This window comes from Bombina bombina, chromosome 1, assembly GCF_027579735.1.
Source record: "Bombina bombina isolate aBomBom1 chromosome 1, aBomBom1.pri, whole genome shotgun sequence".
In the NCBI taxonomy this organism is placed as follows: domain Eukaryota; kingdom Metazoa; phylum Chordata; class Amphibia; order Anura; family Bombinatoridae; genus Bombina; species Bombina bombina.
The window spans coordinates 1,182,344,367-1,182,366,834 of NC_069499.1; the positions used below are offsets into that span (position 1 = coordinate 1,182,344,367).

Genomic DNA, 22,468 nt, shown 5'->3' on the forward strand with positions numbered 1-22,468 from the left:
ACATTTTGTTTTATTTATTTTAAATCTGTACTAAAAAAAAAAACCTTTTTTTGTTTTCGAGCTTAGAGAGGGTGGTTGTCCACTAATATTGCTGTGGGAGTTTTGCCAGTGTGTGTATCCCACAGAGCAGTTTTTTTTTCATATCTGTTCTAGAACATTTTAGAGATTAATGTCCAGTTAAATAGCAGTAACTTACTAGGAGATGAAGGCTTGTCTATATGTGGTTCTAATGACATCCTCTTGTGACTCTTTCAGCCTGAGGTGGAACGTAAACTCTCTCAGATGATCCTAGACAAGAAATTTCATGGTAAGTCGCAAACTTGACGTGTTGGCCTATTCTTCATGAATCCAGTGATCTAGTCTGCTGCTCATTAAGTAGTCTTGTCTCATTAAAGTATATTGTCTAATGTTAAATCTCGCTTCAAGAAAATGCAATCCATATTTTCCAGTAATTCAAAGTCTTATTTTCCTACAGGATATTAAAAAGATATGTAATTTAGAGATCTATTTTCCATCTCTCTTTAGAATTGTCTAGACTTTCAGATTAGGTGCCACTTTCTGCTTTGAGAGATAACAGAAGGAAATTGGCAGAGTGAAAATATGAGTCAGACACAAAGGACAAGAATAGAATAAGACATGTCTCACACTAATCCATTAGTAAAGCTCACAGGTCAGGTGCAATTACAAAGCATGTAATTATTTTTTTTTTATGAGTATCAGGTTTATTTGAAAAATGTACAGGAAATGTAAGAAACAAAACCTAAAATATTATCTTAGATGAGTTAAATCTACTCTTAAGATAGGGATATGGCAGACTAAATTGGCCTTCTGGTTTGTATCTGCTCTAAAAATTATTTTTACAATTAATTATTGACCCTTTGCAGCGTTGGGCGTTTAGCCTTTTAAGGAACAGCTCTGTACGCTGTAAGGCAGCTGTATCCTGGGCTGTGAGTGAGGCTCTAGCAATTGTAGGGACAACGTGTCACTGTGATCCCATGCCTGTCCGTATGGTGCCTCCATTCATGAGAATGCTGGAAGCCTGCATGTGAGGCTAGCCAGCAGCAGTACAGTCACCGTCAAAAATGATAGTTCCTGTGTATACAATCACTGTAACAGCTAGTCACGGTTATTGTATACTTAAAATGGAGCCTAGATACTAGCATGCCCCAGTGCATGCTGGTATCAAACTCGGCCAATCACTAGATGCATCAGGAGTGAGGCAGTCCAGTCATCCACTCTGTGGCCCTCTCTGCATCTGCGAGCGATGGTGCCTATCATTGGTAACGTGGGAGGGATAGCGGGTGGGCGGCCCATCACTAGAGGGGGCGGGTGGGACCGCTACACTACGGAAAGAAGTCTAGTGCATGGGGAGAGGGAGATAATAGTTTGGAAACTGACCTGGGAAGGGGGTAGGGAAATGAGGGGGGGCAGCTACACTACTGAAAAAAGTTTTTTCTTATATATCTATCTCTCTCTCTATCTCTCTGTGTACTGACCGACAGCTGCCAGTACCTTACATGGCAGCTAATAGGTAGAGGGGGAGGGTTAGAGTACTGTTTGGGGGGGTAAGGGGGGATACTACACTGCAGAAAATATATATTATAAAAAAAACTTATTATTATACTGGCAGGCTTTCAGCCAGTACTTAAGATGGGGGGTGACCTTTGGGGGTTGTGGGAGGTAAGACAGCTGTTTAAGAGGGGTCAGGGAGGGGGATGTGTCAGGTGGGAGGCTGATCTCTACACTAAAGCTAAAACCTAAACCTAATTAACCCCTTCACTGCTGGGCATAATACAAGTGTGGTGCGCAGCGGTTTTAAGCAGCCTTCTAATTGCCTAAAAGCAATGCCAAAGCCATATATAGGTCTATTTCTGAACAAATGGGATCCTAGAGAAGCATTTACAACCATTTGTGCCATAATTGCACAAGCTGTTTATAAATCATTTCAGTGAGAAACCTAAAGTTTGTGAAAAAGTTAACCTTTTTTTTTTTTTTTTTTTTTTTAATTTGGTCGCATTTGGGTGAAATGGTGGCATGAAATATACCAAAATGGGCCTAGATCAATACTTTGGGTTGTCTACTAAAAAAATATATAATTTCTTTAAGTTTCAGGGTATAGAACAAGTGACAATAAGTGTTAGAGGGGGAGACAGATTTTTGGCACTAAGTAGAAAAGAGGTGTTCTGGATTTATAGCCTTAAAACTGGTTCACCTCTATGGATCACATATAGGGTGTTACATATATTTACAATCACTAAATGTATAGATTCATCATATATAGGGTTTTCTCTTAAGCATGTTTTTTTTCTCACTTCCAATTGTTTAATATGTATATTTTTATTATGTGAGTTTATTGCATAATTGTGTATATATAGAATTGCAAAAACAGTTATGCCACTAAGGTTCAATGTGTGTAATCAGACCACATGTGTTATGATTGGTCTAGATGGACAACTCCTTTTGCAATTTATTACCTGCAGGTACACCCGTTTCCCAGCTCTGTAGTGCCCTTGAGGCAGGAAATGCGTCAGCTGCAATAACTGTTTGCTGTGCTTTTTGGTTCTTTTAATGGATTTACCCAATAAAGTGGATGTTTTATCCTTATAATCCTCTCCTGTTTCACTTGACACTGAAACCACTACTTTGTAGCTATTTAAAAAAATATGTACATGTGAAGGGTTTTTCAGGGATTCCTGACAGGTATCCGTGTTACAATGTAACTAGCGCTAATTGTGGAAAAAAACCTGGTTTGGAAATAGCAAAGTGCTACTTGTACTTATTGCCCCATAACTTGCATAAAAAGCAACGAACATGTAAACATTGGGTATTTCTAAACTCAGGACAAAATTTAGAATCTTTTTAGCATGGGTGTTTTTTGGTGGTTGTAGATGTGTAACAGATTTTGGGGGTCAAAGTTAGAAAAAGTGTGTGTGTGTTTTTTTTTCTTTGTTTTTTCCAGCAATTATGTGAAATGATCAAAATAATGGTATCTTTAGAAAGTCCATTTAATGGCAAGAAAAACGGTATATAATATGTGTGGGTACAGTAAATGAGAGAGAGAGGAAAATTACAGCTTAACACAAACTCCGCAAACATGTAAAAACAGCCCTGGTCCTTAATGGTAAGAAAGTTGAAAAATGGTCTGGTCTCTTCATTATTTTGAAAGAGCCTACCATTTGAAACAACTTTCCAATTTACTTCTATTATCTAATTTGCTTCATTCTTTGATATCCTTTGATGAAAAGCATACCTAAATACCCTCAGTAGCTGCTGATAGGTGGCTGTGCATAGATGCCTCGTGTGATTGACTCACCCATGTGCATTGCTATTTCTTCAATATCTGCAGAATGAAGCAAATTCAATAATAATCATGATTTAAATATACTGGGTTTCATGTCCCTTTAAATGGATTGGATAGAGCATGACATTTTGATCAACTTATCTATTTACTTATTGATTTTGCTTAGTTCTCTTAGTATCCTTTGTTAAAGAGTAATCCTAAGTGAGCTCAGGAGAGTGCACATGTCTAGCCATCTGGCAGCAGTGTTTGCAACATTGTTTATAGTGATGGTATACATAGTTGCAAAATACTGCTGCCATAGAATGACGAAGACATTACTACACTACTAGAAAACAAAGCAAATTTGATCATAAAAGTAAATTGAAAAACCCTTTAAAATCGTGAGCTCTATCTGAATTATAAACGTTTTAATTTTGACTTTAAAGTCACTTTTGAACTGGTTGCATATGTTTGAATAAACAATCCTTCTTCTGCCCACCACACCTGTCAGGTATCCTAGACCAAGGAGAGGGTGTCCTGATCATTTTTGATGAGCCCCCTGTGGATAAGACATATGAAGCCGCTTTGGAGACCATCCAGAATATGAGCAAGGTTGTGGATTCTCTGTACAACAAGGCCAAGAAACTGACATAGGTTAGTAGGATTGAGATGATGAAAGGTAAAAAGGATAAAATAATGGACATCAGGAAGGGAAATGGAATCTGCAAATGTTTTGAGTTCCAGTAATAATCATTATGCTTCTAAATAAACGTACATAAATTATGAACTTTTTTTCCATATTCTGATCAATGACTCTGCTTTGACGTTTGTGGATAGGAGAAGTGCAGACAGGAAAGTATTAGCCAAGTTTGGTTTGTAGATTAGACAGTGCTGCTGTCACCAGTGTTGCACAACAGCAGAGCCCTGAGTCAGCTTGCTTTTTAAGTGAACAGGACGTAGTCACAGACGTGTAGCCTGTACTGCTGCGCAATAAGTGCTGTACTCAGTGCTTGTATTGCACTGTTCTACCCAGCTTTATAGCCAACAGCAACTTCTGCTTTTTATGTAATGTACTGTATGCTCTGCTGTGGATTAATTATGTTACACAACTGACATGTTATTACTTCTGCACAGGATACCCAGTGGGTACTGTTGGTGAGACTGTCAGTTTTATAGCTAGTCTGTAAGCAGTTTAAGACAGGGATTTATGGCAGTGATTCACTAGCAGGTTAATTTGGGAATGAACTTGACATATAATTAAACCAACTGTGTTTGGACAATGGAGGGGGTTGGAGGTAAGGGACAGGGGAAATGTGAATCTTCATTTTTTTTTTTTCCTCTCTCCACAGACCTCCAGAACGTCTGGCCTTTGGACAGTCTGAGTGGCAGGAGCGACACCCCCATCTTTGTGGGGTGGTGGGATGGGGGAACATTTTATTTTCTGTAACAAAATTTTGTTTTCACTCTGAGCATTTTTTAATGTCCAGCCTTGACCTCCTTATAGTTCCCATTTATTACTCACAGCCCAAAGGGTCTTGCATATTATTCTACACTGATCTCAACCACTGTATTAATTTCCAGTCAATGAATAATCCTGAGGTAGTGATTCATTCTGCCTTGTTTTATAGGGTTTTGTGTTATCGGCAAGCAGGCCTCAGGATTTCTTCAGAGCTAATGTGTGGTACCTAAAGTTCTCTAGCTCCCATTTAAAAATATCTCAGCTAGGTTACACTTTGGCACAAACAGAGCGGGTGTGAAGGGAGGGTGGGTAATGGACGGCTTTGCTCTAGAATGGGTTTCCTACTTTCTAGTAAGTTAAATAAATATATAATTGTTCCTTAAAAGGGTATTACGTTTGCTGCTCCCCACATTACCTCTTCATCCTGGGCTCCTGCCCCTGCTAAAATCCCGTTAATATTTTGGGTTTTGGTATCCCATACAAGGTGCAGTTCCCACCAGCTGAAGCCAGAGTATATCTGATGTTCAGATGTGTTCCAATAAAGATCTTTGTTTTGTTTGTTTTTTTGGGTTTGTTTTTTTAATATATTTTGGCATACTTGTCTTTTTTTTTTTTATATACACTTGTAGTTCTTGCTGTCCTTTTCTCCATACACCCAGAACATTTTCATTAAGGCTATTGTTGATCTTAGAATAGCTATGCAACAGCCCAGCCTGTGTTATTCCCTAAAGCAGAATAGGCATGCATGTCCTATAAGGAAGACCGAGAGGGACTCCTTAGTTGTTAAATTTTGATGTCTAATCTTTCACAGGTGGGGGTTCTTAATAGCCATTGACAAAAAACTCACACAAGAATGTTCACATTGTGTAGTTAAACAGGACCATGAAATACTTCCGTTAAATATTCTTAAATTTGTGTTGGCATAAGACACACTAAGCAAAATATTTGGGAATTAGCCACAATCAGCTGGAATATTGAAATAAATCCAATCTTTACAATAATTGTCACACCCAAAAGAATGTGTATAAATATCAAGTTTTACTAAAATCTGCTTAATTTAAATTAATTACATACTATTAATACATTACACACTATTCAATATTAATTTGCTTTTTGGCCTCTGGGCTGTTTCAGTGTTTTACATTTTCTTAATTCTAAATAACTTTTTTTTTTTTTATACCTGATTCTCTATAATAACTGGACTTTTTCTGGGCATTCAAGCAGGTCACGTCACATGTGTAACTACACAAAATGAGATCCCTGTATATTCCTTCTCTGTAGGAATTAAGAAAAAAACACTTTCACTGAACCCCAAACTTTAATTGGAGAGAAATACAAAAAATAACAGCCTACTCTGATTAATAAACAATATGAAGTGACCTTACAATACACCAAGTATATTTTATCTTAACAGACCTAAATCACACCTGTGGTGAAAAATACTTATCCTTAAAGTGAAGGTAAAGTCAGTGGTAGCGCTATTTAGAATTTAAAACTACATTCAAAATAAAGTGAAGTTTAATTCATCATTTTATTAGTGTTTTCTAAATACCTTTTTTTTTCTTTCATGTAATTGGCAAGAGTCCATGAGCTAGTGACGTATGGGATATGCAATCATACCAAGAGGGGCAAAGTTTCCCAAACCTCAAAATGCCTATAAATACACCCCTCACCACACCCCAATTCTGTTTTACAAACTTTGCCTCCTATGGAGGTTGTGAAGTAAGTTTGCCTTAAGATTTCTACATTGATATGCACTTCTCAGCATTTTGAAGCCCGATTCCTCTGAGTACAGCGAATGTCAGAGGGTTGTGAAGGGAGTATCACCTATTGAATGCAATGGTTTTCCTCAAGGGATATCTATTTCTTTCATGTAATTAACAAGAGTCCATGAGCTAGTGACGTATGGGATATACATTCCTACCAGGAGGGGCAAAGTTTCCCAAACCTTAAAATGCCTATAAATACACCCCTCACCACACCCACAAATCAGTTTTACAAACTTTGCCTCCAAGGGAGGTGGTGAAGTAAGTTTGTGCTAGATTCTACGTTGATATGCGCTCCGCAGCAAGTTGGAGCCCGGTTTTCCTCTCAGCGTGCAGTGAATGTCAGAGGGATGTGAAGGGAGTATTGCCTATTGAATGCAGTGATCTCCTTCTACGGGGTCTATTTCATAAGGTTCTCTGTTATCGGTCGTAGAGATTCATCTCTTACCTCCCTTTTCAGATCGACGATATACTCTTATATTTACCATTTCCTCTACTGATTCTCGTTTCAGTACTGGTTTGGCTTTCTACAAACATGTAGATGAGTGTCCTGGGGTAAGTAAGTCTTATTTTCTGTGACACTCTAAGCTATGGTTGGGCACTTTATTTATAAAGTTCTAAATATATGTATTCAAACATTTATTTGCCTTGACTCAGAATGTTCAACTTTCCTTATTTCCAGACAGTCAGTTTCATGTTTGGGATTATGCATTGAATTATCATATTTTTTCTTACCTCAAAAATTTGACTTTTTTTCCCTGTGGGCTGTTAGGCTCGCGGGGGCTGAAAATGCTTCATTTTATTGCGTCATTCTTGGCGCGGACTTTTTTGGCGCAAAAATTCTTTTCCGTTTCCGGCGTCATACGTGTCGCCGGAAGTTGCGTCATTTTTTGACGTTATTTTGCGTCAAAGATGTCGGCGTTCCGGATGTGGCGTCATTTTTGGCGCCAAAAGCATTTAGGCGCCAAATAATGTGGGCATCTTTTTTGGCGCTAAAAAATATGGGCGTCATTTTTGTCTCCTCATTATTTAAGTCTCATTATTTATTGCTTCTGGTTGCTAGAAGCTTGTTCACTGGCATTTTTTTCCCATCCCTGAAACTGTCATTTAAGGAATTTGATCAATTTTGCTTTATATGTTGTTTTTTTCTTTTACATATTGCAAGATGTTCCACGTTGCAACTGAGTCAGAAGATACTACAGGAAAATCACTGCACAGTGCTGGAGCTACCAAGCTAAGTCTGCTATAAACTTTTGGTATCTGTTTCTCCAGCTGTTATTTGTATTGCATGTCATGTCAAACTTATTAATGCAGATAAAATTTCCTTTAGTACTATTACATTACCTGTTGCTGTCCGTCAACATCTAATTTTCAGAGTGTTCCTGATAACATAAGAGATTTTATTTTTTAAATCCATTAAGAAGGCTATGTCTGTTATTTCTCCTTCTAGTATACATAAGTCTTTTAAAACTTCTCTTTTTTTCAGATGAATTTTTAAATGAACATCATCATTCTGATACTGATAATGGTTCTTCTGGTTCAGAGGTTTCTGTCTCAGAGGTTGATGCTGATAAATCTTTGTATTTGTTCAAGATGGAATTTATTCGTTCTTTACTTAAAGAAGTGTTATTTGCATTAGAAATAGAGGATTCTGGTCCTCTTGATACTAAATGTAAACGTTTAAATAAGGTTTTTAAATCTCCTGTAGTTATTCCAGAAGTGTTTTATCTCCCTGATGCTATTTCTGAAGTAATTTCCAGGGAATGGAATAATTTGGGTAATTTATTTACTCCTTCTAGACGTTTAAGCAAATTATATCCTGTGCCATCTGACAGATTAGAGTTTTTTGGGACAAAAATCCCTAAGGTTATGGGGCTGTCTCTACTCCTGCTAATGTACTACTATTCCTATGGCAGATAGTACTTCATTTAAGGATCCTTTAGATAGGAAAATTGAATTCTTTCTAAGAAAAGCTTACTTATGTTCAGGTAATCTTCTTAGACCTGCTATATTTTTAGCGGATGTTGCTGCAGCTTCAACTTTTTGGTTAGAAGCTTTAGCGCAACAAGTAACAGATCATAATTTTATAGCATTATTATTATTCTATAACATGCTAATAATTTTATTGGTGATACCATCTTTTGATATCATTAGAGTTGATGTCAGGTATATGTCTCTAGCTATTTTAGCTAGAAAAGCTTTATGGATTAAACTTGGAATGCTGACATGTCTTCTAAGTCAACTTTGCTTTCCCTTTCTTTCCAGGGTAAATAATCATTTCGTTCCTTTCCTCACAACAAGGAACAAAAGCCTGTTCCTTCATCCTCAGGAGCGGTATCAGTTTGGAAACTATTTTCAGTTTGGAATATATCCAAGCCTTATAGAAACCTATAGCCAGCTCCTAAGTATCTATGAAGGTGCGGCCCTTATTCCAGCTCAGCTGGTATGGGGCAGATTACGTTTTCTTCAAAGAAATTTGGATCAATTCCGTTCTTAATCTCTGGTTTCAGAAACATTGTTTCAGAAAGGTACAGAATTGGCTTCAAGTTAAGGCCTCCTGCTAAGAGATTCTTTCTTTCCCGTGTCCCAGTTGACACAGCAAGGCTCAGCATTTCTGAAATGTGTTTCAGATCTAGAGTTGGCTGGAGTATTTATGCCAGTTCCAGTTCTGGAACAGGGGCTGGGGTTTTATTTTATCTCTTCATTGTACCAGAGAAGGTCAATTCCTTCAGACCAGTTCTGGATCTATCATTATTGAATCGTTATGTTAGGATACCAACATTCAAGATGGTTACTGTAGGACTATCCTGCCTTTTGTTTAGCAAGGGCATTATATGTCTACAATAGATTTACAGGATGTGTATCTGCATATTCCGATTCATCCAGATCACTTTTAGTGTCTGAGATTCTCTTTTTAGACAAGCATTACCAGTTTTGTGGCTCTACTGTTTGGCCTAGCCTCAGTTCCAAGAATTTTTTTCAAAGGTTCTCGGTGCCCTTCTTTCTGTAATCAGAGAATAGGGTTTTGGTATTTCCTTATTTGGACGATATCTTGGTACTTGCTCAGTCTTCTCATTTTCGAAGAATCTCATACGAATCGACTTGTGTTGTTTCTTCAAGTTCATGGTTGGAGGATCAATTTACCAATCAGTTCATTGATTCCTCAGACAAGGGTAACCTTTTTAGGTTTCTAGATAAATTCAGTGTCTATGACTCTGTCCTTGTCAGACAAGAGAAGTTTAACATTGATATCAGCTTGTCAAAACCTTCAGTCACAATCATTCCCTTTGGTAGCCTTATGCATGGAAATGTTGGGTCTTAGGACTGCCGCATCAGATGCGATCTCCTTTGCTCGTTTTCACATGCGACCTCTTCAGCTCTGTATGCTGAACCAATGGTGCAGGGATTACTCAAAGATATCTCAATTAATATCTTTAAACCGATTTTACGACACTCTCTGACATGGTGGACAGATCACCATCGTTTAGTTCAGGGGGCTTCTTTGTTCTTCCGACCTGGACTATAATCTCAACAGATACAAGTCTTACAGGTTGGGGAGCTGTGTGGGGGTATCTGACGGCACAAGGGGTTTGGGAATCTCAGGAGGTGAGATTTCCGATCAATATTTTGGAACTCCGTGGAATTTTCAGAGCTCTTCAGTCTTGGCCTCTTCTGAAGAGAGAGTTGTTCATTGTTTTCAGATAAGACAATGTCACAACTGTGGCATACATCAATCATCAAGGAGGGACTCACAGTCCTCTGGCTATGAAAGAAGTATCTCGAATTTTGGTTTGGGCGGAATCCAGCTCCTGTCTAATCTCTGCGGTTTCTATCCCAGGTATGGACAATTGGAAGCGGATTATCTCAGTCGCCAAACGTTGCATCCGGGCGAATGGTCTCTTCACCCAGAGGTATTTCTTCAGATTGTTCAAATGTGGGAACTTCCAGAAATAGATCTGATGGCTTCTCATCTAAACAAGAAACTTCCCAGGTATCTGTCCAGATCCCGGGATCCTCAGGCGGAGGCAGTGGATGCATTTTCACTTCCTTGGAAGTATCATCCTGCCTATATTTTTCCGCCTCTAGTTCTTCTTCCAAGAGTAATCTCCAAGATTCTGAAGGAATGCTCGTTTGTTCTGCTGGTAGCTCCGGCATGGCCTCACAGGTTTTGGTATGCGGATCTTGTCCGGATGGCCTCTTGCCAACCGTGGACTCTTCCGTTAAGACCTGACCTTTTGTCTCAAGGTCCTTTTTTCCATCAGGATCTGAAATCCTTAAATTTAAAGGTATGGAGATGGAACGCTTGATTCTTGGTCAAAGAGGTTTCTCTGACTCTGTGATTAATACTATGTTACAGGCTCGTAAATCTGTATCCAGAGAGATATATTATAGAGTCTGGAAGACTTATATTTCTTGGTGTCTTTCTCATCATTTTTCTTGGCATTCTTTTAGAATACCGAGAATATTACAATTTCTTCAGGATGGTTTAGATAAGGGTTTGTCCGCAAGTTCCTTGAAAGGTCAAATCTCTGCTCTTTCTGTTCTTTTTCACAGAAAGATTGCTATTCTTCCTGATATTCATTGTTTTGTACAAGCTTTGGTTCGTATAAAGCCTGTCATTAAGTCAATTTCTCCTCCTTGGAGTTTGAATTTGGTTCTGGGGGCTCTTCAAGCTCCTCCATTTGAACCTATGCATTCATTGGATATTAAATTACTTTCTTGGAAAGTTTTTTGTTCCTTTTGGCCATCTCTTCTGCCAGAAGAGTTTCTGAATTATCTGCTCTTTCTTGTGAGTCTCCTTTTCTGATTCTTCATCAGGATAAGGCGGTGTTGCGAACTTCTTTTGAATTTTTACCTAGAGTTGTGAATTCCAACAACATTAGTAGAGAAATTGTGGTTCCTTCATTATGTCCTAATCCTAAGAATTCTAAGGAGAAATCGTTGCATTCTTTGGATGTTGTTAGAGCTTTGAAATATTATGTTGAAGCTACGAAATCTTTCTGTAAGACTTCTAGTCTATTTGTTATCTTTTCCGGTTCTAGGAAAGGCCAGAAAGCTTCTGCCATTTCTTTGGCATCTTGGTTGAAATCTTTAATTCATCTTGCCTATGTTGAGTCGGGTAAAATTCCGCCTCAGAGAATTACAGCTCATTCTACTAGGTCAGTATCTACTTCCTGGGCGTTTAGGAATGAAGCTTCGGTTGACCAGATCTGCAAAGCAGCAACTTGGTCCTCTTTGCATACTTTTACTAAATTCTACCATTTTGATGTATTTTCTTCTTCTGAAGCAGTTTTTGGTAGAAAAGTTCTTCAGGCAGCGGTTTCAGTTTGAATCTTCTGCTTATGTTTTTTGTTAAACTTTATTTGGGTGTGGATTATTTTCAGCAGGAATTGGCTGTCTTTATTTTATCCCTCCCTCTCTAGTGACTCTTGTGTGGAAAGATCCACATCTTGGGTAGTCATTATCCCATACGTCACTAGCTCATGGACTCTTGTTAATTACATGAAAGAAAACATAATTTATGTAAGAACTTACCTGATAAATTCATTTCTTTCATATTAACAAGAGTCCATGAGGCCCACCCTTTTTTGTGGTGGTTTTGATTTTTTTGTATAAAGCACAATTATTCCAATTCCTTATTTTATATGCTTCGCACTTTTTTTCTTATCACCCCACTTCTTGGCTATTCGTTAAACTGATTTGTGGGTGTGGTGAGGGGTGTATTTATAGGCATTTTAAGGTTTGGGAAACTTTGCCCCTCCTGGTAGGAATGTATATCCCATACGTCACTAGCTCATGGACTCTTGTTAATATGAAAGAAATGAATTTATCAGGTAAGTTCTTACATAAATTATGTTTTTATAGGTTCTCTGTTGTCGATCGTAGAGATTCATCTCCTACCTCCCTTTTCAGATCGACGATATACTCTCATATTCCATTACCTCTACTGATAAGTTTCAGTACTGGTTTGGCTATCCGCTATATGTGGATGGGTGTCTTTTGGTAAGTATGTTTTAATTTCTTAAGACACACTCAGCTATGGTTTGGCACTTTTTATGTATTTATATAAAGTTCTAAATATATGTATTGTACTTATATTTGCCATGATTCAGGTTTAAGTATATTTCCTTTTGTAGACTGTCAGTTTCATATCTGGGAAATGCATTTTTTTAGGAAAACAAATTCTCTTACCGGGGTATAGTCTTTTTTTCAATTGACTGTTCTTCAAAATTTGCTGGCAAAATTAGGCTCGCGAGGGCGCAAAATGCCAAACTAGATTGCGTCATTTTTGACGCGAAGTTACGTTTGATGACGCAAGTTAGTCATTTCCGGCATCTTAGTAGACATTGAGTCCTTTCACAAGGAGGGCTATGCTGTTTGCATTTTTTCCCCCATTCCTGAAACTGCCATATAAGGAAATTGATAATTTTGCTTTATATGTTGTTTTTTCTCTTACATTTGAAAGATGTCTCAATCTGATCCTGTCTCAGAAATCACTGTTAGAACCCTGCTGCCTGATAACAGTTCTACCAAAGCTTAAGTGCATTTCTTGTAAACTTGTGGAGATTATATCTCCAGCTGTGGTTTGTAATAGTTGTCATTATAAGCTTGTACATGCAGAGAATGTGTCCATCAGTAATAGTACATTGCCTGTTGTTGTTCCTTCAACATCTAATGTACAAGATATACCTGTGAATTTAATTTTTTTTATTGCTGATTCTATTCAGAAGGCTTTGTCTGCTATGCCGCCTTCTAATAAACGTAAGGTCTTTTAAAACTTCAAATGACTGACAACATAATGATTTATCCTTCCTCTGATGTAGATCTATCTGATTCAGAAGATCCTTCCTCAGATGTTGACACTGACAAATCTACTTATTTATTTAAAATGGAGTATATTTGTTTGTTGAAAGAAGTGTTGATTACATTGGATGTTGAGGAAACTAGTCCAGTCTGTTTATAAACCTCCTGTGGTTACTCCAGAGGTTTTTCCAGTTCCTGATGCTATTTCTGATATGATTTCTAAGGAATTAAATAGGCCTGGTACTTCTTTTATTCCTTCTTCAAGGTTTAAAAAATTGTATCCTTTGCCAGCAGTTACATTGTAGTTTTGGGAAAAGATCCCCAAAGTTCATGGGGCTATTTCTACTTTTGCTAAACGTACTACTATTCCTATGGAAGATAGTACTTCCTTTAAAGATCCTTTAGATAGGAAACTTGAATCTTATCTAAGGAAAGCCTATTTATATTCTGGTCATCTTCTCAGGCCTGCAATTTCTTTGGCTGATGTTGCAGCTGCATCAACTTTTGGGTTGGAAAATTTAGAGCAACAAGAAATGGATTCTGATTTGCCTAGCATTGTTTGCTTGCTTCAACATGCTAATCATTTTATTTGTGATGCCATTTTTATATCAACATTGATGTTAACTCTATGTCTTTAGCTAGAAGAGCTTTGTGGCTTAAATCTTGAAATGCTGACATGACTTCTAAGTCCAGATTGCTATCTCTTTCTTTCCAAGGTAATAAATTATTTGGTTCTCAGTTGGATTCGATTATTTCAACTGTCACTGGGGGGAAGGGAATTTTTTTGCCTCAGGATAAAAGACCTAAGGGTAAATCTAAAGCTTCTAACCGTTTTCGTTCCTTTCGACAAATTAAGGAACAGAAACCTAATCCTTCCCCCAAGTAATCTGTTTCCAATTGGAAACCTTCTTCAAATTGGAATAAATACAAGCCGTTGAAGAAACCAAAGCCAGCCCCTAAGTCCGCATGAAGGTGCGGCCCTCATTCCAGCTCAGCTGATAGGGGGCAGATTAAGATTTTTTAAAGGATATTTGGACAAATGTTGTCCAAAATTAATTGATTCTGAGTATTGTGTCTCAGGGGTATCGAATAGGATTCAGAGTAAGACCTGCTGTGAGAAGATATTTTCTCTCACGCATCCCAGCAAATCCAGTAAAGGCTCAGGCTTTCCTAAAGTGTTTCAGACCTGGAGCTTTCAGGGGTTATCATGCCAGGTCCGTTTCAGGAAAAGGATCTGGGGTTTTATTCAAATCTATTCATTGTCCCAAAGAAAGAAAATTCATTCACACCAGTTCTGGATCTGAAAATTTTTAATCGTTATGTAAGAGTACCAGCTTTCAAAATGGTGACTAAGGACTATTCTGCCTTTTGTTCAGCAAGGGCATTATATGTCCACAATAGACTTACAGGATGCATACCTTCATATTCCGATTCATCCAGATCATTATCAGTTTCTGAGATTCTTTTTTCTAGACAAGCATTACAAATTTGTGGGTCTTCCTTTTGGCCTAGCGACGGCTCCAGGAATCTTTTCAAAGGTTCTCAGTGCCCTACTCTCTGTAATCAGAGAACGGGGTATTGCAGTGTTTCCTTATTTGGACGATATCTTGGTACTAGCTCAGTCTTTAAATTCTGCAGAATCTCACACGAATCAACTAGTGTTGTTTCTTCGAAAACATGGTTGGAGGATCAATTTACTAAAAAGTTATTTGATTCCTCAGACAAGGGTCACCTTTTTAGGTTTCCAGATAGATTCAGTGTCCATGACTCTGTCTCTAACAGACAAGAGACAATTAAAATTGGTTTCAGCTTGTCAGAGCCTTCAGTCTCAGTCATTCCCTTCAGTAGCTATGTGCATGGAAGTTTTAGGTCTCATGACTGCAGCATCGGACGTGATCCCCTTTGCTCATTTTCATATGAGACCTCTACAGCTTTGTATGCTGAACCAATGGTGCAGGGATTATACAAGGATATCACAATTAATATCCTTAAATCCCAATGTTCTACTATCTCTGACTTCGTGGTTAGATCACCATTGTATAGTTCTAGGGGCCTCTTTTGTTCATCCAACCTGGACTGTGATCACAACAGATGCGAGTCTTTCAGGTTGGGGAGCTGTTTGGGGATCTCTGACAGCACAAGGGGTTTGGAAATCTCAAGAGGCGAGAATAGCAATCAATATTTTGGAACTCCGTGCGATTTTCAGGGCTCTTCAGATTTGGCCTTTGTTGAAGAGAGAACCGTTCATTTGTTTTCAGACCGATTAATATCACAACTGTGGCATATGTCAATCATCAGGGTGGGACTCACAGTCCCCAAGCTATGAAAGAAGTATCCCGGATACTTGCTTGGGCGGAATCCAGTACTTGTCTAATTTCTGTGGTTCATATCCCAGGTATAGACCATTGGGAAGCGGATTATCTCAGCCATCAGACAATACATCCGGGGGAGTGTTCCCTCCATCCAGATGTGTTTTCTCAGATTGTTCAGATGTGGGGTCTTCCAGAAATAGATCTGATGGCTTCTCATCTAAACAAGAAACTTCCCAGGTACCTGTCCAGGTCCAGGGATCCTCAGGCGGAAGCAGTGGATGCATTGACACTCGGTGTTACCAACCTGCTTATATTTTACAGCCTCTAGTTCTTCTTCCAAGAGTGATTTCCAAAATCATCTTGGGGCAATTGTTTGTGTTGCTGGTGGCTCCAGCATGGCCTCACAGGTTTTGGTATGCAGATCTTGTTCGGATGTCCAGTTGCCAACTTTGGCCACTTCCCTTAAGGCCGGACCTTCTGTCTCAAGGTCCGTTTTTCTATCAGGATCTCAAATCATTAATTTTTAAGATATGGAAATTGAACGCCTAATGCTTAGTCATAGAGGTGATTAATACTATGTTACAGGCTCGTAAATCTGTTTCTAGAAAGATTTATTATCGAGTTTGGAAGACTTATATTTCATGGTATTCTTCTCATAAATTCTCTTGGCATTCTTTTAGAATTCCTAGAATTTTAGTTTCTTCAGGATGGTTTGGATAAGAATTTGTCTGCATGTTCCTTGAAAGGACAAATCTCTACTCTTCTTTTTTATTTCAGAGAAAGATTGCTAAGCTTCCTGACATTCACTGTTTTGTTCAGGCTTTGGTTCGTATCAAGCCTGTCATTAAATCAATCTCTCCTCCTTGGAGTCTTAATTTGGTTCTGAAGGCTTTACAGGCTCCTCCATTTGAGCCTATGCATTCTTTGGACATTAAAATACTTTCTTGGAAAGCGTTGTTCCTTTTGGCCATCTCTTCTGCTAGAAGAGTTTCTGAATTATCAGCTCTTTCTCGTGAATCTCCTTTTCTGATTTTTCATCAGGATAAGGCAGTTTTGTGGACTTCATTTAAATTCTTACCTAAGGTTGTGAATTCTAACAACATTAATAGAGAAATTGTTGTCCCTTCCTTGTGTCCTAATCCTAAGAATTCTTTGGAGCGATCCTTACATTCTTTGGATGTGGTAAGAGCTTTGAAATATTATGTGGAAGCTACTAAAGATTTCAGGAAGACTTCTAGTCTATTTGTTATCTTTTCTGGTTCTAGGAAAGGTCGGCAGGCTTCTGCCGTTTCCTTGGCATCGTGGTTAAAGCTTTTGATTCATCAACCTTATTTGGAGTCGGGTCAGGCCCCGCCTCAGAATTACAGCTCATTCTACTAGATCAGTCTCCACTTCATGGGCCATGGGCTTTTAAGAATGAAGCTTCAGTTGATCAGATTTGCAAAGCAGCGACTTGGTCTTCTTTGCATACATTTACTAAATTCTACCGTTTTTATGTATTCGCTTCTTCGGAAGCAGTTTTTGGTAGAAATGTTCTTCAGGCAGCTGTTTCAGTTTGATTCTTCTGCTGTCAGTATATTTATGAAAATCTTAGTAGTGCTATCCAAATAATATATCAGTTTATGGCAGGGTTATAAACACAATCTTATATTAATTTTCCTTAAAAATTGAAACCCTAATCAACCATGCATCTACTAGACCATACAATTAATATAAATATCTGAATTCTTTTATTTAGTTAATATCCATAAACATATTGAAGTATATTCGCAATAAAAGGAAATGAAACAAAATTTATATGCGTTAAAACCAACTCTTAAGATATGCTATCCTTCTTACAAAACCCAGAAAAATATACCTTCACAATTCAGCCTTATTTATTTAATACAATGGGACTAAAACCTTTAACATCCAAGCAATACAATTCTAAACTGTGCTCTTATAACAATAGGATAATATATATATATATATATATATATTCTGCTATTTAACTGCAATTTATCCTAATACAGAATTAACTTACAATATCAGAACTTGCACAGATGATTTACTTAGCAAATCAGATACAGATTTAAACTATATATATATATATATATATATATATATAGGCTGTGAAATGCTAACTAAAACACACTTTCTTTAAATCTATTAAATACAAATTGACTATGCATATAACTTATCTTATAATAAAACTTTTATATACATCACCAAATAACAGCAATCCAGTTTCCAATTTTCGCAACGGATCCAATTTCACACCTCATATAAAATAAGTGTAATTGCAATGGAATAGGAGAAATATGGCCCACTTTGTTTTCGTAGTTTGATTGTGTCCCACGCAAAACAGTTTCAGTCAGTTCAAAACTCTGCAGCCAGTGTGTGTCCTTCTTCCTTCTGCATACAACTTATTAGTCTAATCATTGGTGTGAAATATGGGTGGCCCTTCGAAACCTTGTCCCTCTATTGGATAATCTGAATATCCCATTTCCAACAGCCAAAAAGCTTTCTGGCTGTAGTTCTCTCATAGCAACACCGGTGGCAGCATTACAATTAGACAGCATAAACAAATGCAGCATGACAAAGAAATACAGTTATACATTTAAGCATCTTTCTTTAAAATGTATAATAACTCCCATAATTTCTTGTATTAATCTCTCCCAATATTAATTATAGGTGAAGCAGTATCAGATTAATTTCCTGATCGTTTTGATATGAAACATCACATATATCTAACATTATATTAAAATAATTTATTTTTCATTTAGCCTAACAGAAAATTTATATCTCATAGTCATATCACATCAAAGTAACTTCCATATCTTCATCTCACTATATTTTAAAAGATGTATTTAAAACTTTATAAACATTTGTTTCACATTTATATGATATGACTTAATTCATTTCATGCAGGCATTCCATCTCTTTCTAAGTGCATAGATTGATGCTCATGACCAATGGTTGTCTGCAATAAAAATAGAAATAATTATTAGAGATGATCCAAGCATTCATATGTCTATGGTCCATAAGTATTTATTTATATTCTTAAAAACACAGAGGCTAAGTAAGATCTTTTATGTTTTCAAAACATATATATCATTTCTATGTATATCTGAATTTATTTCCTATATAAATATCCCCTGCAGCAATTATCTATTTAATACAATGTGCTTAATTTCAATATATATCATGAATCATTCTAAACATACATGGAAAACTGGCATTGTTCCCCTTGCAAAATGTATTTAATTTTATTTGTGTCACCTTCCCCCAAGATGGGGGTCTGCAGTACGTCTTCAAATATCAGAGATTCAGTGATATAGAACTGTTGTTATCACACGTGTCAAATTCCAAAGGGGTCCTTGAACACATTCTTTTCTCACATCACCAAATGTTCTGAAGTTATAAAACTCTGCATATATAGTCAAATGAATAGGGTCACTGAGCTATTTCCTTTAGAAAAGAAATGTTTGTGTGTTTTACACTACAGGGGTCGTGCTTCAAAAGGCTCTGCTGATCGTCAATCCTGATAGACGTGTATTAGAAGCTGTGTTCAACAAACTCATGTTCAATTAATCCTGAGGTCTCATCTAACATATACAGTGTATAAAATATACATATATACGTACACATATGTAATATTCATCATAATATTCATATACTCTGACATAAATCCCCCTTCCAACTTCAAATAGATGTAGGACACATGTATTTGAATTGGCTTAAAGTCAGTGGTATTTGATGAGGATCAACCGTATACCTCATAGACAGTCTCTTATGAAGAAAGTTTGTTATTTTGAGCTTTCATGTTTATCAGTTAGGCATCTTTAAATTACAGTATGTCTTTAGTGCATTTGGGGATATGACACTTCATTCTCCCTCTATGACTTGTAGTTGGGATCTGGGATGACATGCCCGCAATTGATTGATATGTACCCATTTATCTATGAAACCTTCATTTTTGGGGATCCGTATTTTATAGGCCACTGGAGATATTTTGTCAGTAATGATGAAAGGACCGTTCCATGTGGGAAGACATTTCTTCTCCCTAACCTGATCTCTTCCAAAGTTATAAAGATAAACTTTATCATTTATTTCATATTCCTTTTTGGATGTTTTGAGATCATAATAGGTTTTAGTAGCAGTTGCGGCTCTTTCTAAATTTCTTTGAGCAAATGCAAAGGCATGTTACAGGTGTTTCCTTAGGTTTTCCACATATTGATGTGTATTGGCAGCGTTTATCAAGTTTTGGTCTGATGTACGGTACAGTAGATGCTGAGGTAGAACCATTCTTCTACCAGTCATCAGTTCAAAAGGTGACATCTTGGTAGCACTACTTGGAGTTGCTCTTAATGCCATTAAGACTCTAGAGGTAGTTTTACATCCCAGTCTTTACCTGTTTCACTCACAAACTTTTTGAGGATTTTAACAATAGACTGGTTGTAATGCTCTACACCACCACTTGAGGCAGCTCTATAAGCAATATGGAGCTTTCTTTTTACCCCTAGTATTTTCCACATTTTTGTCATCACTTCGCTAGTGAAGTGGGTCCCCCGATCTGATTCGATTCTTTGGGGCAAACCAAATCTGGAAAATACATGGTTGATGAGCAATGCTGCACATGTTTCAGAACTATTGTTAGGTGCACTAATGCACTCTACCCATTTAGTGAACAGGCATGTCACTGTTAACATGTATTTGTTACCTCTTGATGACCTTGTTACCGGACCAATAAAATCAATTTGTATATCTGACCATGGCATTACCATCCCCCTTTTCTGCAATGGCGCTCTATGCGTTGGTGCAGTGGGTTGAAACTGTGGGCAGATTAAACACCCTTGACAGTAGGTTTGAACATCTTTCAACATGTGTGGCCAAAAAGCGTAATCACGCAATATTTCATACGTGAGTTTGGCACCACGATGACCAGATGTGGGAGCATCATGGGCATGTTGAAGCATTAGACCTCTGAACTTGGTGGGTACTACCCACTGCTGGATGCCAGTTTTGGAGGTTCTAATTAACAAACCATCCTGTAACTTGAATTGTGATCTAGATTTTATTAAGATTCTAAGATCTTCCTTGCCAATACAATCATCTTTTGAGATGGGGTTGCTTTCAGGATCTTCTATGTGTTTATAGAAGATGCCTACAATGGGGTCTTCTTTTTGACTAGTGATCAGGTCCTCACTAGGGGAATCCTGACTCCATTGTACCAAGTTAGGCTCACTCTCTTGTTTTGCCTGGTTTCTGGTAATGGCTTCTACCTGAATTGCACCCATTAGGTGGTCAATATTAAGGAGTTCTCCAGTTATGGCTCCTTGTTTGGCTAATGAATCCGCAAGATCATTGCCTTCCTTATCAGGACCTAGAACTCTGGAATGACCCTTGGTCTTTTTCCAGTGTATGGTTAAAACATTGGATACTACCAGATTATCAATCTCGCAGAACAACTTGCCATGCTTGACTGGTTTGTTATTGCTTTTCTGCATGCCATTTCTTTTCCAAGTTGGCAGGTATTCAACAAAACTGTCACGCACATAATTTGAGTCAGTTATGATCACAAATTCATGAATACCATGTTCAATAACCATTTCAATGGTTTTGAAAACAGCAGTTAGTTCTGCAACCTGACTGGATCTTGGTCCAATGTTGAAACCTATAGATATATTTGGGAATCCATTTGTCCCAGTTATACCAATGCCAGCGACTAATCTGCGCTCATTACCAATAGTGGCATGGTAAGAACAACCATCAACATATACCCAAGGTAATGTTTGACAATTTTCCTCATTGTACATTTTATATGGAGAAAGCAATTGTTCTTCCAGAAAATCATCTTCTGATAATTCTTCCCCAGGATCTCTAGCAGTACAGTCGTGGAGCTCAGCAAGCCCTTGTGCGACTGGATTCTTTTTATTCTGCTTGTAGCGAATTTCTAATGGCCAGCCTTGCAAGGAAAGAGTCCACGCTGTTATGCGGCTATTAGACAAATTCCCATCTCTTATTCTCTCACTTTGCAAATATAGCAAAGGCTGGTGGGCCGTTTCTACAATAATTTTCTCGCCCTGTATATAGCTGCGGAAATTTTGTAGAGCCCATACGGTAGATAAGAGGGCTTTTTCGCAATCGTTAAACTTTATTTCTACTGGGGATAGATTTTTGCTTGCATAAGCAATGGCTTTGTTCAAATTATCATGCTTTTGGTATAAAACAGCACTCATGTTTACATCTGTGTTACCCTGTTTCTAAGTAGAAAGGTTTGCCACCTTCAGGGTACGCTAAGCAAGGTGCTTGAGTGAGTTTTCTCTTCAGCTCTCTGATGGCTGTCTCTTGAGACTCACTCCAGTGCCATTTCACCTCTTTCTTTAGGAGAAGTAGTAGTGGTTTAGCTAATTCCGCAAAATTATCAATGAATTTGCGAGAATAATTTGTCATACCCAGGAATGATCTCAATTCCTTTAAGTTAGTTGGGTTTTTAGAATTCACTATCGCTTCCACCTTTTTCTTCTGGGGATTTAATCCGTCAGAGGTAACTTCATGTCCCAAGAAGTTTACACGAGTGCGGCACCATTGAGCTTTTTGCAGGGATAATTTGACACCTGCCCTTTTAAGTTGGCTGAGGACGTGTTTAAGCTCTGCGATGTGTTTTTCAAAGTCTGTGCTTTTGATTAAAACATCATCAACATAAGTGCGTCACTAGCCTTATGCATGAATACAGCAAATTCATGTCCAGAATTTATGTATCCAAATGGAAGTCTCTGGAATGCATACTGAACCTTTTGGAAGGAGAATGCTAGCTTATATTGGTCCTCTTCATGTACCTTTTATGGTCCAATATCCCTGTGCA

General features: G+C 37.8%; 1 protein-coding gene across 1 annotated transcript in view; it reads left to right on the forward strand.

Annotated features, from left to right (window-relative positions):
- Nucleotides 1-5,301, forward strand: part of PSMD11 (proteasome 26S subunit, non-ATPase 11) — a 78,249-nt gene extending 72,948 nt beyond the window's left edge. Inside the window, exons 12-14 of the mRNA XM_053699791.1 lie at nt 256-307; nt 3,792-3,934; nt 4,630-5,301. Of these exons, the coding sequence (XP_053555766.1) occupies nt 256-307; nt 3,792-3,934 (195 nt within the window). The 3' untranslated portion in view covers nt 4,630-5,301. The remainder of the gene's footprint in view (nt 1-255; nt 308-3,791; nt 3,935-4,629) is intronic.
- The last annotated feature ends 17,167 nt before the right edge of the window (nt 5,302-22,468 follow it).